We start from the raw sequence: 15,496 nt of genomic DNA on the forward strand, positions 1-15,496 counted from the left end.
TTCACTCTAAGCCCTTCGGAAAGTTGACAAGCTCGAGTCAGTGCAATAATCTCTGCGGCCTGCGCAGAGTTATGTGAAATTCTCTTGGATTCCACGATCGTGCTTAATGTAGTGATGGTATAAGCAGCAGTGGATGTACCATCCGGAAGTTTGAAGCAGGAGCCATCGCAAAACAGCTCCCCTTTTGGATCATTCCGAGGTGTATCTTTTAGATCAATCCTGCCTTTAGTTTCTTGCTCTGTGGTATAAAGGCAGTCATGTGACATTTCATCATTGCAAGCAATATCTTGTGGAAGAGGTAACAATTCAGTCGGATTCAATACGCAAAATCTTTTAATATGGATATGCGGTGCAAATAGAATCAGTTCATATCTTGTTAATCTTGCGGAAGTAAGGTGTTGCGTTTGGGTTCTACTTAATAGAACGTCTACAGAGTGAGGTATCATCAAGGTTAAGGTATGGCCTAAAACCATGCCCTCACTCTGCTTTACAGACGCAGAAGCAGCCGCAACAGCTCTCAAACATCACGGCAAAGTACATGCAACAGGATCAAGTGTGGAGGAAAAATAACTGCACAGTCTATTCTTCCTCCCATGTTCCTGCATTAACGCAGCCAAAGCACATCCATCACGTTCATGCACATACACCACAAAGGCCTTATCATAATTTGGTGTGCCCAAAACTGGTGCTGAACACAGTGCAGCCTTGAGCAGATCAAAAGCTTTATGGCGTTCCAAGTTCCACGGTAGTGGCAAAGAAATGCCCTTCTTTGTCAATGCCAACATTGGTTTTATCACTAGTGAGAAGTTTGGGATCCACGGTATACAGTAAGAAGCCATTCCTATCAAGGCTCTGACTTCCTTCTGTGTATTTGGGACAGACATGCCAGAAATGCTCTTAATTCATTCAGGTGTCAATCTTCTTCCCTCCTTTTGACACGAGATAGCCTAAATAGGCGACTTCCTGTCGACAATACTGAAACTTTTTCAATTAAGCTTTATGCCCATGCTTTGCTAGATGAATAAGCAATAACACAGTGCCTTCCTTGCAATCAATTTCTGAATCTGCAGCTAAGAGAAGGTCGTTGACATACTGCAGTAATGTACAAGTAGAAGGAAACTCAAGTGTATCGAGCTGCTCTTTCAAAGCCCTACTATAAATTCTCGGACTCTCTGTGTACCCTTGTGGTGCACAGGTGAAAGTAAACAAGCGTCCCCTAGGGTGAACACGAACAAATATCTACTATCCACGTGTATGGGAATGCTAAAGAAGGCATTCTTAAGATCCACCACACTGAAATGAGTATCAGAAGCTGGAATCATTGTCAGTATCATCGTTACATAAGGCAAATTTGGAAAGTGTGGAGCAACAATCTTATTGATAGAGAGCAAATCGATAATGAAACGGAATGGGATCGCCTTATCCCCTTTCTTATACACCGGTAAAATCGGGCTATTGCACAAACTTCCTGCAATTTCTTCGATTACTCCACGATGTACAAAATCAGAAACTATACACTTCAAAGCTTGCTCACCATCAACTGAAATCTTATATTGTGGAATTCGTGGCAACAAACTCCTGGTTTCAAAACAATTTTAACAGGCTCAATTTGCAAAATACCGACATCATTGTCGTCAACCGCCCATAAACACGCCGGAACTTCACTAAATTCTGGCAGCAAAGGTCTAGTCAGAAACTGTGAGGCAGAAAATTGCTGAGGTGAAATCGTCAAACACACTCCATCTGAAGAACAATGAATTACCGCATTTAATTCCTTTAACAGATTCAACCCCAACAAATTCTCTCCACAGTCCGTTGTCAGAAGAAACGGACAGTAATCCGTGAATGGACCCAGTGAAATCGGTACCGGCAGAGAAACCGGACTAACCAATGGCGTACCAGAAAACCCTACAGAAACATTATTCTGCCCTGACAGTGGAATGGCTGGAACTCGTGAATGATCAATGGAACACTTCTGTGCTCCTGTGTCTATCAAAAATAGATGCTTCCTATTCCCCACCATCATCTCAATGTAGGGACCTTTCTGATTAATGGGAATGGGCGTCGGTTCCAGACCCTGCTTCGGGCTGTCCTAACCAAACAATATATCGTCAAAGACAAGATCTTCAGAAAGATAGGCAGTTGAAGTATTATCAAAAATATTTCTGCTATCTACACTAGGTTGCTGATTATCTTGCGAGAAAGACTGAGAATTTTGAGTGAACTGGCTTCTATCAGGACCCCCTACCCCAGGGTGGCCTCTGGATCGTCTACCCATGACACCATATGTGTTATTCGACCTTTGCTGGAGGATCGGGCATTGTGCTCACCAATGACCCTCTTGTCTGCAATAAGCACATTGGTTTGCGTGTACAGGACCCAACAGCGCATTACTTTGTGGAACGAATTGACCTTGAAACCTTGTACTTCCACCTCTAGGCCCTCTGACCATCTGTTGCAATAATACTTTTGTTTTTAAATCTCCCCTTTTCTTTTTGATCCTTTATTTTTCATTATTGACTCTATTCTCGTAATACTGAGCCATATGCAATACTTCGGACTGTGATTTAGCTTGCCAAGCACTCTCGGAAGTCATAATTTGTGACTGGATATCAGGCAACAATCCACGCACAAACGTATCCACAAACAATCTCTTTCCTGACTCGGTGCTTAAATCCTGTCTGCTAAAAGATGAGAATACTTGGTCGAACCGATTAAAGCATTTGGTAGCACCTTCAGATTTTCCTTGGATACAAGCAGTGAGTTTGTCCCAAACAATCATTCTCTCGGGAATGAAAGTCTTTAATTTCGTTACTATTCTATCTGGCAAAGTCAGTATCACCTTTGGTGGTCTTTCACCAGCTGTCCTTTCTCCATCTAACCTAACCAAGTTAACCCATGTGTCACCTAACCCCGCTCGATCATCTACAGTCCTAATCTGTTTCCATAAATCAGCAGGTATGAGCACAGGAAACAACAAATCTATATCACCCAGTGTGAAAACTGACGAATGCAAGACAGATTCTATTTCTTTGTAAAACCCTGTTGGATTTTTCCTAATGTCTAGAATCGACTGTCTAATAGTATTCACTTCCTGTCTTTAGAACGGGACTTGAACAAACTGTGATACATAATGAGCTTCAATATTGATGGCTGCTGCACCCGTTGCAGCATCAGCCGGAACCTCAACTTTAGGAACAAATGTCTGAGGAACCTCTCTCATAGGCAACTGAGAAGAAGGCAAATACCAACGTTTACTAAGCAACAGATCCAAATCGAGTGCTAAAGTGGTACAAGCAGTATCAGACGCAAAAGCTCTCTTATAAATATTCAATAATTCTACAGGACAGCAAACCTTTTTCTTTATACATTCATCCTGCAGGTATTCTACCATTACCTGTAGCACTTTTCTCTGCTTTTCTGAAGTATACTGACTATACGTATCATATACTTCTACGGGAGATATCGACATATCTGAAATCCATCTAAGCGCATCCCTTGTACAAATTTGCGTTTCTTCACTCATTGGGCCTCATTAGGACCCAGGCGCTAAGTGTTTAAACGGCGCCGTAAAAGGCTGCGGCGCTGTTAAACACTTAGCGCCTAATTACGAGGTCCCTTTGCGGGACCCGACCTTAAAGCCTGGTTTTTCCAGGCGTTAAGTACGGGACCCGCAAAGGGACCTTGGAGCTAAGTACGGTGCCGCAATTTGCAGCACCGTACTTAGCGCCTTCACCATTAACATGGAGCCCTATGGGGCAACATGGCAATGGTGAAGGGGCAATGGTGGATGGCGGAATTAGCGCCACCACACACCTTGGAATGTGGCGCTAATTCCGCCATCCACCATGCCGGACTCCGGCATGGACCATGGTGCTAATAGCACCATGGTCCAGCGCCGGAGTCGTATTGAGGCCCATTGACTTACAAGGAGGAAGGAACCGTTTCTGCACGTAAAAAGCGTCCAAACTATCACCATCTAATTCATCATTCTGTAACCGTTCTAACTCCCTTCTAAACTCAAAAGCCCTCTCAACATGCTCATGTACTTTCTCCGCAGTATCCCTTGAATAAGCTAAAACATTCAAATCTCTCATATCTTATGAGACATCTGTGTCCGTCAGTCTATACCACATTACAGCCAAATGTATCCCCATCCCCTCAATAAAGAAATTCTGATCGGGAATACTTTCTAAATTATGGAGGGTAGCTAAGACAGCAGATTGCTACCTTTCTCTATACATTGCTTAGCCCATGCATTCAAATTTCTCCTCTTCTCTTTGGAAACTGTGTTCCACGTTACAACTTTGGATTCAGCACTCGCCTCTTTATCAACTACAAGTGGAGCAGAACCGCATGGAAAAGAGAGAGTAGACAAATCCTGTACAACAGGTAGTGGAGACACTACTACTGGCAATAAAGACGGATTTACTGGAACAGTAACAGTCGGTAAAGGTGAAGGTACAGGCGGAGGAACAACAACAGGAAGAGGAGCAATAACTGGTGGCAGAGGAGCAACAGGAAGAACAGGAATTGCTACAGGAGGAGGAACGGCAGCAGGAAGAGGTAAGACAACAGGAAGAGGTACATAAGGAGGTGGCGCAGTGGCACCAGGCCTACATTCATTTAAGAGTTTATCAATTAGCTCATCTGAGGTATTAAAATCTTTAGACAGATATATTTTCTGTATACCAAATTGAAAAGCCCTATCCATGTTTCTAAAAGACTCTGACTTTTCTGATTGTGACAAGTGACAACGTGTATGCTTCTCTTTACTCTTAAGTTGCTGCATAGCTTCCTTTTTCCAATTTTGTATTACATCAAATGCTGCAGGTCTAGCTTTTTTCTTTAACAATATGGATTCTAACTACTCTATTCAAGCAATCTCAAAACTACCATTGACTAGCCACTGAAATTCGGGAGCATGTCTAGTTTGTCTGTGCCTAATATCGTTGAATACTATACTACCAATGCCGTACATATAGTACATGGTACATGCCGGCAAACCCTCCTGTGGTGCCAGATGGCCAAATTCCAAAGATTGTTTGTCTCTCGGAATAACGCCCTGAAACAGGCAGACAATTTCCTAGGCATGTCAGATTACTGGTGTTACCTGGCATTGATTGTGCTCGCGAATACAATACTACAACCAAATATCAGGATACTTAGGAATCGGGGCACAACTCACCTGATTCAAAGGACAAAGGGAGGTCCGATTGGATTAAAAAGGGAAAAGTACCCTCATGGTTGGTGATTTTGGCAAAACTGCCCGCCTCGATATATGGACCCTCGTCAAGATGCCGTCTCAGACCGCGTGCTCACCGTCCAGGGATCGGATCGTGCTGTACTGTTGAGGTGCTGCGTCTCATCCGAAAGGGGCCCCCTTTTCTCACTGTCCGATCCCGGTCCAATAGCCGCGTCAACTCTTCAACGAGGTGGCATCAATCTTTAGGGCCCCTATTCGGGCGCCATCTGAAAGAACAAAGAAATATCGAGGCTGAGTACCACAAAAGAAATACACCAATCACGGGCTGAAAGATTCACAGATATTTTATTACTGTACAGTTCACAAAGGAAAACAGATAGCTTTCTGGCTCCCAACACCTCGCAGTGTGTACCAGCCGACAAAGAGAGGTGAAAGAGAGATGGACATCTAGACATTCGTGCTTTTATAAAATATGTGTAATATTGTCCAGCCTCTCTTCACATTAATAATTCGTGGTCTAGAGTTCGTGCCTAGTTCACATACAGATTATACAATATTATGTGAAGGATTACATAGGTTTTCATTTCCATTAAGACACAATGGTGATATATGTTCTTGGATCCCGCAGTAAGCCTTGTACTAAGTTTCATCATAATGTAGTTCAGCCAAAGTATACGCTCGAGGTTTGTTCTTCATTGTCCCAAAGCTTATACAAGGATGAGGCTTGTGAGCACAGACAACACTTGAATGACAGTTCATATGAAGCACAAGGTCTCTTTGCTTGGTCTAAACAGTCGGCTATCGGACAACCTAAACATTAACAGAACTCAAAGGTCAGAAGGCTTGGCTGCAAGTCGAAGACATAGTCCACCAATTTAGAACGTAGAACACACGAGTTGAAATCAAAATGGCGGCTGAATCTTAAAATGGCGGCGAAGTTAACCCAAAAATCTGAACTTTGCAACGCGGTTTTACATGTAGCGCGAATAGGCTTAGGCCAATATAAATACCAAGGAGATACTGTATAGTTACCGTTTAACATGATGGCTTATAAAGACAGTAAAAATGTGCCCTATGGTTGGGTCTTCTGTTTTTGCAGTGGGGAGTGTGTTGGGGACCAAGGATCCTTTTGATGGTAACTACTAGAAAGCCCCTGCCGCTCCTTTACAAAAGCATCCATACTACTGAATAGGACTAGATCAAAGAAACTCTCCTCAGTATGTGAAGGGGCGTTAGTCATCATAGTCATATCATGTCCAGACAGGATTTCCAAAAATTCAGCAGCATCAGCCACTGATGTAACATCTACCCAAAAAGTAAAATTATCTAGGTTTTTCAAAAGGAGGTCCCCAAGAATGAAAACAGTTGATAAAAGCTAACTAAGCAAGCAGCCTCTGGCACAGGGGCTCGATAGCTTAGTTGAACCTTAATTACCAAATTATCATTGATAGTAAATAAAATACAATATTTTATGGAAAATGACGGACAGCTCTCCACCTTGGTTGGAACTGTATCAACCAAAAGCGTACTGCTCAAATTTGTTTGAAAATGTTGCAAACTCTCAACAATTTCCTGACATTTCGGGCACAATTTCATGAAATTGGCAAAAGCTACATTTCATAGTTCACACATCTCTAATTTCCTACTGACTGTAGCTTCGTTACGTGGACACAGGTTGCTGCTGCGGTCATGATGATTTATGACAGAAGCATTCTCCATGGGATGTACCCGCTTCTGGGGATCCTCATACTGGAATCCCTGACATACATATGTACATTAATTAAAGTAGATTACGGAAAGACCATTTTTTCCCTACCAATGCATATGTGGTAGTTGGACAGTTTACAGGTGAAATTTATTTTATTTGTTTTATTTTATTTTATTTAATATTTGTATTGCGCCGGTAGCTCACGAGCCTCGGGGCGCAGAGACAAGAACACGATAGACAGACGGACAAGAACAAACAGCAGAGACGGGACAGAAACATGCAGAGATTACTCCAGCTGGAATTTGGACGTATGGTAATTTATTTGAAGATGTGGGTTTTTAGCGATTTGCGGAAGTGGATGTAATTAGGCTCTATTCTTAGGTGGTCCGGGAGGTTGTTCCAGAGATTGGCTGCGAGGGACGGAAAGGCTCTGCCTAGGCCGCTTTTAAGTTTATGTGGGGCTATTGCAATTTTGCCGAGTTGAGATGATCTCAGTGTTCTATTTGGAACGTATGGTCTGATTCTCGTTTTTAGGTATAATAATTTAATAATAATAATAATTTGGCATTTATATAGCGCTACGAACCCTCAGGTATCTGAGCGCTGCTTATTATTACCCACGGTGTGTGGTGCACATTTATCGACCTCGGAAGGATGAAAGGCTGAGTTTGGCCCTGCCGGGATTCAAACCTGCGTTAGCAGGCTCTGCACGGATGTCAAAGCGAGCGCTCTACTCGCTGTGCCACTTGACCGGCTATGTTGGTGCTTTTCCGTGAATGCATTTATGGACAATAGTTAGGGTCTTGAAGTGCACCCTGTCTTCAATTTTTAGCCAGTGAAGCTCCCTTCTGGAGTCGCTGATGTGCTCTGTTCTAGATTTAAGCTTCACAGTTCTTACTGCGTTGTTTTGTACGACTTGGTAGCTTTGTAGGCACCGTTTGGAGGCACCCAGAAGTAAGGCATTGCCATAGTCGAGGCGCGACAAGATGGTGGCTCTAGCTATGGTCGCGCAATTTTCCTCTGATAAGAAGGGTCTGATGGCTTTTATTAGACGGAGGTGGTAAGCACAGTTTTTCTTAACGTATTGTGCTTGGGCCTCTGCCCCTAAGGATGATTCAAGCATCATACCGAGGGTTTTGACCTTGCCTAATACTGGTATAGGTGTGTCTTTGATCTGAAAGGATGCGTAGGATGTAGGTAACTTAGCTCAGGCGTATGATGAGCCAAAAATCATGAGCTCCGTTTTTTTCCCATTAAGACACATCCAATTGGAGTCCATCCATTGCTCCACGTAATTATAAATCGTGTTGAGTTGCTCACTGTCCTTCTGATAATCGCCACTTAGTTCAAATACCAGCTGCGTATCATCAGCATAGTTAGTGAAGTAGGTATTAATATGGTCAAGAACTAGGCATAAGTACCTCAAGTAGATGTTAAACAGCAATGGTGACATGCTTGCCCCTTGGGGGACTCCACAGAGGATTTCTTTTTCTAAAGAGAACCTGTCCCCCCAGTGCACCCTGGATATTCTGTTTTTTAAGAAGGACATTATCCAGCTGATGGCTTCATCAGAGCAATTGGTGGACTTTTTCAAAGCATCCTGGAGTAGGTTGTGATCAAGGAGGTCAAAAGCGGCACTGAGGTCGAGTAAAACAAGAAGGCCTGTCTTACCCTTGTCAATAATGCCGAGCATTTTGGTCTGGAGATCTAGCATGGCTGTCTCGGTACTGTGGGCGGGTCGAAAGCCAGGTTGTTGTGGGTGGAGGGCGTTTGACTCCTCCACATATGTCTGAAGTTGCATGGTGGCAATTTTGTCCATAATTTTGAGAATGAAATTGCAATTAGTTATGGGTCTAAGGTTGTTCGGGTCCCTTTGGTCCAGATTGGTTTTTTTTACCAGGGGTGTTACTGTAACCTTTTTGATGGCATCAGGTACTTTCTGATCTCTGAAGGAGGCATTTATGATCTTTGTCAAGGTGGGGGCGAATATGTCAATGTTATCCAGTATTATTTTGGGAGGGATGATGTTCTCTGCACAAGTCGTAGGTTTCATTGTTGTCAATACCTTGATCATGTCACTACTGTTGATCTCTGTGAATTTAAAGGTTTCAATACCTGTTGTTGAAATCTCGACTGGCAGGGTCTCTATCATTTGGCAATTTTATTGAAGAAGGCGATCTGAGTAGTGTTGCATTCTTCTTGTGAAGGTAAGAAAGGAGGGGTGATAGCTTTTGGTTTTTCTATAGATTTGAGAATATTGAACAATTTGCTTGTGGAGTTGGCTGCTGTGGAAATCTGTTCATTATAGAAGTTTTTTAGCCATGATTATCATGTGTTTGTATTTTGTTTCACTTTCTTTCCAAAGGGCTTTATTGGCTGACGAGGGGTCTTTAAGCCAGGCATTTTCTCTGTTTCGTTTATCTCTTTTTTGTTCTGCTAGTTCTTTGGAGAACCATTGTTGGTTCTTTTGGATAGATCTGGTTGACTTGGTTTGGAGGGGAGCTACTTGGTCTATAAGTTTATCAAGGTGACTAAGTAAATTTACTAGCATGGTTTCACATGTGTCATTCTCAGCTTGCTTTTTTTCAACCTCAGCCAAGCAGTGTATGAGATGGTTCCTGTCAATGTTTTTGTATTTCCGATAGGTCGAGAGAATGGGGCTGTTGGGGATTTTAGGTTTAGGAAGGGGTAGGCTGATGTGAAAGGATATGCTGTAGTGGTCGGACCATATGCATGCTTCCGTCTTGAACTCTCTTGTTTCTAGATTGTTAGAGATGACCCAGTCAAGAAGGTGGCCGTTGTTCATTGTGGGCTCTTGATTATTGATCTCAAAGTCAGTGTTGTTTAGGGATTTTTGTAATTTTCTAGCTTCTTTGTCTTTGGGATCATCGTACCAGCGATTGAAATCTCCCATCACTAGAGTGGCTGTATTGGGTCCTTTAAGCATGTTAAGTTGGTGAGTTATTTCGTCATTAAAGTCTGGCATGGACGTGGGAGGCCTGTAGAGTACTATCAAGTTTAGGCTACTATTGGCCGTGGGAGTGTGTTTAAGGTGAAGTATTTCACAGCCTGTGCAAGCTATGCTGTTTGGGAACATGTGGATGTAGTCTCTAGCAATGACTGCAACCCCTCCCCCCTGTCCTTCTTCTCTATTGGAGTAGAAGATGGAATAGCCTTCTGGTACTGCGATGTCGCAGGTGGGGCCAATGGGGTCCTTAAGCCAGGTTTCAGTGATGCAGAAGATGTCTATTTGTTCGTCAACAATCTTGTCGTGAACACATTGTGAGTGTTTATTGAGGGAGCGTGTGTTTAGTAGGCAAATTTTTAGGTCGAGCTTTGTTGGGGGGTGAGTGGACGGTTTTTCCTTTTTTGAGGGCCTTTTAATGGCGAGTTGTTCTCTAGTGTCTTGACTGTTACGGTCAAGGACAGAGTCCACCGCTTTTTTGACCAGGTTAATGCGCGCAAGTTTACTAAGGTCTGATGTAAGCTTGTCAAAAGGGAGCATCCCCATGGTTGCCTGTGCGGAGGAAACTTACGTTTAGTGCAGAATTGAGCAGCGGTTTTCGCCCTGAACGCCGCGGACGGCGTGGACCGGCGTAGACCGGCTTGCCCCTGAAAGCGCCGGCGCTGAAAGCGCCTGACGTGTCAAGATGTAGGCGGCAAGGGCACCTGGGAACAGTAGTTCCAAAAAGAAATGCAGCAAAGTTGCAAAGTAAACAAAATACGAGTGCTTGCTCGTTGCGCTTATTATATAAGGAAAACTCTTAAACAAACAAAGCAGTTACAAGTCTTTCTGAATTGACAAAGAAATCAAAATATAATGCAGTCAAAACACTTTTCCCAAATGACAAAGTATTCTAGGAACGTGCGTTATAAAGTTGCCTGGTAGGGAAATGGAATGGGGAATGGGCTGTGCTTCTGGCCCACCCACAAAAATACTGTTACCTTTCTAGAAATATAATGTACTTAAGGTTTCAATTGCAAAAGTGTGGGGCTTATTTTCGAAGTTGCTCAGGCAGGCGACTCCTTACAATCCCTGTTAATTATCACGTAATTAGCAATAGTGGCTTCTCTACTTTTCATCAAATGTCGCGGGTCACTGGATTTAGATGGATACTAAGCCCATACCGTCCACAAAATAGAAAAAACAGGAGACTCCAGGACTCAGCACCAGTGTAAAGCTTGATTGTTTAATAGCACAATCTGTTACACATCGTAACTATATGGAAAAATCGTAGCCCTCTACTTGGTTACGCGTTTCGGCTCCCACAAGCCTTTATCAAATCAGGGCCAATATTAGAGTTATTATGTCTGTATGACTGTTACTGGTACAATTGAAAAGGGCTCCAGCTGCTGCATGGCAAAGTTGCTGAAATATAAGATAAGTTAGATCAGAGATGTACAATCTTTGGCTCTTCAGATGCTTTGCACTACAACACCCCATCAGCTCTAGCCAGTGTAGGCAATGGCAAGTGACCATGGGATTCGTAGTCCCAAACATCTGGCGAGCCACAGGTTTCAGGCCCACGTGTTAGATGGTGTTTGAATTCACATTACTACTTCAGATACTGCGCTAATGCCCTGCAATACTTCAGTTGGTTCCATGTGTTAATATACCCGCAACAATATGGCGATACAAAAATATCACCATATTTTTCCAGCGATATTGACCCATGGACCCTGCGGGGGACACCCCCACAACCCTATGCATTATTTTAAAATGTGCGGGGGACACCCCCGCAACCCCTGCTCCGACAAAATATCCTCCCCAATAATATTGCCTATGGCGAGACAGACGCCCATATGTACGGCGATATTTTTGGTTGGAATATTTTGTAGGGATACCCTTTGGTTGCAGCACAGAGCAGCCTTAATGATGTTTCAATGCATGGTGTAGAGACTGCCCTACCAACCTACTGGATTGGTAAACTGCCCTATTTATTGGGGACCTCATCCAGTGATTGCTGGGGCCAACTAACCTCTTGCAAAGTGGTCCAACCCCACCCTGAGTGAAAGGGTTGGTAAGAAATGTCAGATTCTCTGCTTTTAATTATCGATAGAATAGAGTGGTGTGAGCATTTGCATTTTAAGCATCAAACTTCGCAAATCTGACTTTCACTATCACTCCTGTACTGCTTTTTAATGCTTTTATGTTGCAAAATGTCTTCTTACATTTTCTTTATTTATTTATTTCAATTTGTTGACAGCGCCCAAACCCGTAAGTGTCACGGCGCTGGTAGTTTAGGAACATGAGAAGAATATGGTGCATACATCCTTTAATTTAGTACTCCTTTCTACTATTTTTAATGCCAATCCTTTTGCACCAAAATAAGGTAAAAGGTAAGTGGTATAATTAGAAGAGTGATAATAAATGCAAAGAATAGGTACTTGACAGGTTATTCTCGATAAATATAAGTTTGTTGACAGATAAATGTACTACTATCTAAGCCAGAAGCCATCCGCCGCATGACCTGCCCAGAAATAAGCATATCTGTACGTTTTTTAAATCTAAAAACATTTCTGAACAGGCACAGTGGTCATCGATCCACTAAATTGCCAAATCCAGTCAGAGTGGATGTGAATATGTATGAGAACATTTTACATACAACACATTTCCGTGGGAATTATTGCCATCTGTGTGAGCCATTCTGAAGATCTAACTTGATTTTGCTCTTTGGCCCATCGAGCAGCCCATCCTTATGCTAACGCGTCGTCTCAAAGGATTCCTTCATATCCGGTCATATGCTCCTACCACGCTTCCTCTGCGCCCCTCCAATTAATATCAGTATGAGGTTTCTTTTACAAGTTCTTGCAGCCGAGATCAACCAGATGCATGTTCCTTGTCATTACAGGTAGAATACAGAGGCAAGAAGGTTCGGCTGATTCGAGTGAGAAACCCGTGGGGCCAGGTGGAGTGGAATGGCGCATGGAGTGACAAGTCAGTATACTTCCAGTTTTCTATCATACAGTTCCTTCTGATTCTTCATGTCGTGAAACCTAGTATGCCTCACAATATCGGTATATGTACACAAAACACTGCGGTACTGCATGAGTTGAAGGAATATTCTTCCAATGTTATAATCATAATATTCTAGACATGGGCTTCATTGCGAGGTTGGCGGTAACCCACCGGTACTACCGGCAGGTAGCCGCCAACCCCGTAACACCGTTACCGCTGCCTGGCATTGCGGTGCTACCGGGATATCATAAGCGGCAGCGGTACTGTAAATCCCCTTTCCCAATGTTGTCCCATTGGACTCCATGGGAATAGGATCACTGAAGCACTGGCACCCTTGTTAACAGTGACAGTGCTTCAGTCTAAAACCTGCCACCAGGGGCCTGAACTCCCGGCAGGTTAGATCTGCCGGGAGATCCGTGGCCTCCGCCGGCAGACTTGTAGTTTGGTGGTCTGGAAAGACTGGTCTTCATTTCAGGTCTGCCAAACTTGTAATGAGGCCCATAGAATAAAACCCACTCAAAAACGAAACCTCATTGAATTAAAGCACATGTCAACCAAAAAATAACTAGTTAGCAAAGAAGGAGTCTGTTGCATAGCTAATAAGAGGTATCGGTGTTGCAATTACTGAATCTTTTTTTTACTGGTATTTGGTTTGGGAGACGAGGGTTAACTCACAGGTGTTCCTTATGTATTGGGCCCCATTGAGTGGATAATGGTGCCAGATGGTATTGATATCACTGGGAAACTAAACAAAAGATGCGGTGAGCCCAAGACGCAGACACTATCAATAGGCCATATATGGCACACACACATATAGTAATATTACCAATGCAAGGTGAGAACTAAAACGTGCAACTTTCTTTTCTTTGGTCTAGTGCTCCTGAGTGGCGCTCCGTGGACCCATCAGAGCAGAAGCGCCTCTGCCAGACATCACTGGATGATGGCGAATTCTGGTAAAGTACCTTTCTCTCAGATCCTGTACACTGTTCTTATCATGTAAAGCGATAGGAAAACGTCAGTAAAGAGAATATGGAAAATGTCATGTTGCCGTTGTGACTGACCACTAACATTTCTGGACGATCATGGGTAAAGCCTACAGTGTTGGCTGCCACATAGGCATTTATCAGATATTGGCATCATATAGTAATTTAAGAGGTAAGGAAATGCATTGTTATCACGCTGGTCCTTGATATTAATTTTCATAATCTTTTTGATGGTGTCGTGCTGGCGACTTGCAGTGGTCGAAGTGTACGAAAAGAAGTACTGGAACTTGGGTCCATACTGGTCTGGCCCCGCTCCCTCACAAACCCCATTACGACGCCCCATCGCATTACACAATACAAACCATCAAACACACGTGCCTGCTGCTTAAGGGAACGTTCAGTGCAGTGCACTGAAAGTGCAAGTTTCAACTTCTTCCTGCACTGTTATTTTAAAACAAAACCATTCCCGAATGGTTTCTTTTTAAAAATAAAAAGTAAAGGAACTGTAAAACTTAATTTAAAAAAGTAGAGGAGCACCGTCCCAACCGCTCCCACCCACTTCGACCACTGGTGAGTTTTAGGGGAAAACAACATTTCTGCTAATGAATCAGATTTGTGATACATTGGATGATGTGTTTCCTCACTCCCACTTCAACAAAGACGTAGATACAACAAAGGAAGTTGTCTCCAAGGTGACCAAACGTTCTGTGCTTTTTTTTGTACACTTAGACTTTCCTGGATGTTTTGGCCAGCAAGTGTTTCATGCTCTAGGCAGTTCCTCCTGACCAATGAATTAGATGTTTCCTTGTTTATATATTTTAAAGGCTACCATAGCCTGTATAGATGAAGAAGACATGGCGCAATATTCTGTGGTCACATATTTCCAGTTATCACATGATATGATTGTTTATTTATATAGCGCCTATACACAATGTGTTTCAAAGCGCTTCAAGGCAAGGGAGGGAACAAGGGAAAATACAACCACATTCTTACAGGCCATGAACAGTAAGGATGTGAAATTAACTATCATACTCGGCCTGACGACATTTCAGATAGTGCAAGAGCTAAGACATAGAAAAGGAAGGGAGGGGGAGAGTGGGAAGGAAATGGAAACAGACAGACGACTACCGTACTAGGCCTGACGACATTTCTGGAAGAGCCGGAGAAAAACAAAAGGAGAGGGGTGCATAAAGGGAGGGGAGGAACAAAACAAGCGACTATCATACTAGGCCTGACGACATTTCAGATAGTGCAGTTGAGGGGTGATATGCAGTGTTTCTTGTAGCATAAAGCAGTTGTTGGGCAGAAACAAGGGTCCTGCAAGCAGGAGTAGGCACTGGCAGAAGAAACCGGGTTTCATCGGGCCAACCCTGCTTTAAAGGAAGAGGCTCTGTAAACGTTCTCAATGCAGGAACCAAGATATTGATCCAGAGAGTTAAATGCTCACCTCTAAGAGGACACAACCTTGAATGAAGCAGGCTCACTCTCAGCATTTGAAAGTGAAGAAAGGCAAGCCCTTTGGACTTCTGGGGATTGTATTGCTTAAAATATGGGAGAAAAATCCAAGTTTGAGGCGCCACAAGCTAAGACATTGCGTGGCCGTTAGTTTGTGCAATTCACTATGGAATTTCCAACCCATT

The 15,496-nt window shown here is 43.2% G+C and overlaps 1 protein-coding gene across 1 annotated transcript in view; it reads left to right on the forward strand.

Annotated features, from left to right (window-relative positions):
• The window catches only part of CAPN9 (calpain 9), a 267,256-nt gene that overhangs the window by 131,609 nt on the left and 120,151 nt on the right, over window positions 1-15,496 (forward strand). The window contains exons 7-8 of the mRNA XM_069606888.1: window positions 12,767-12,852; window positions 13,749-13,826. Coding sequence (XP_069462989.1) covers window positions 12,767-12,852; window positions 13,749-13,826 — 164 coding nt within the window. The remainder of the gene's footprint in view (window positions 1-12,766; window positions 12,853-13,748; window positions 13,827-15,496) is intronic.

Source organism: Ambystoma mexicanum, chromosome 4p, assembly GCF_040938575.1.
Source record: "Ambystoma mexicanum isolate Mex_15411 chromosome 4p, UKY_AmexF1_1, whole genome shotgun sequence".
Lineage (NCBI taxonomy): Eukaryota > Metazoa > Chordata > Amphibia > Caudata > Ambystomatidae > Ambystoma > Ambystoma mexicanum.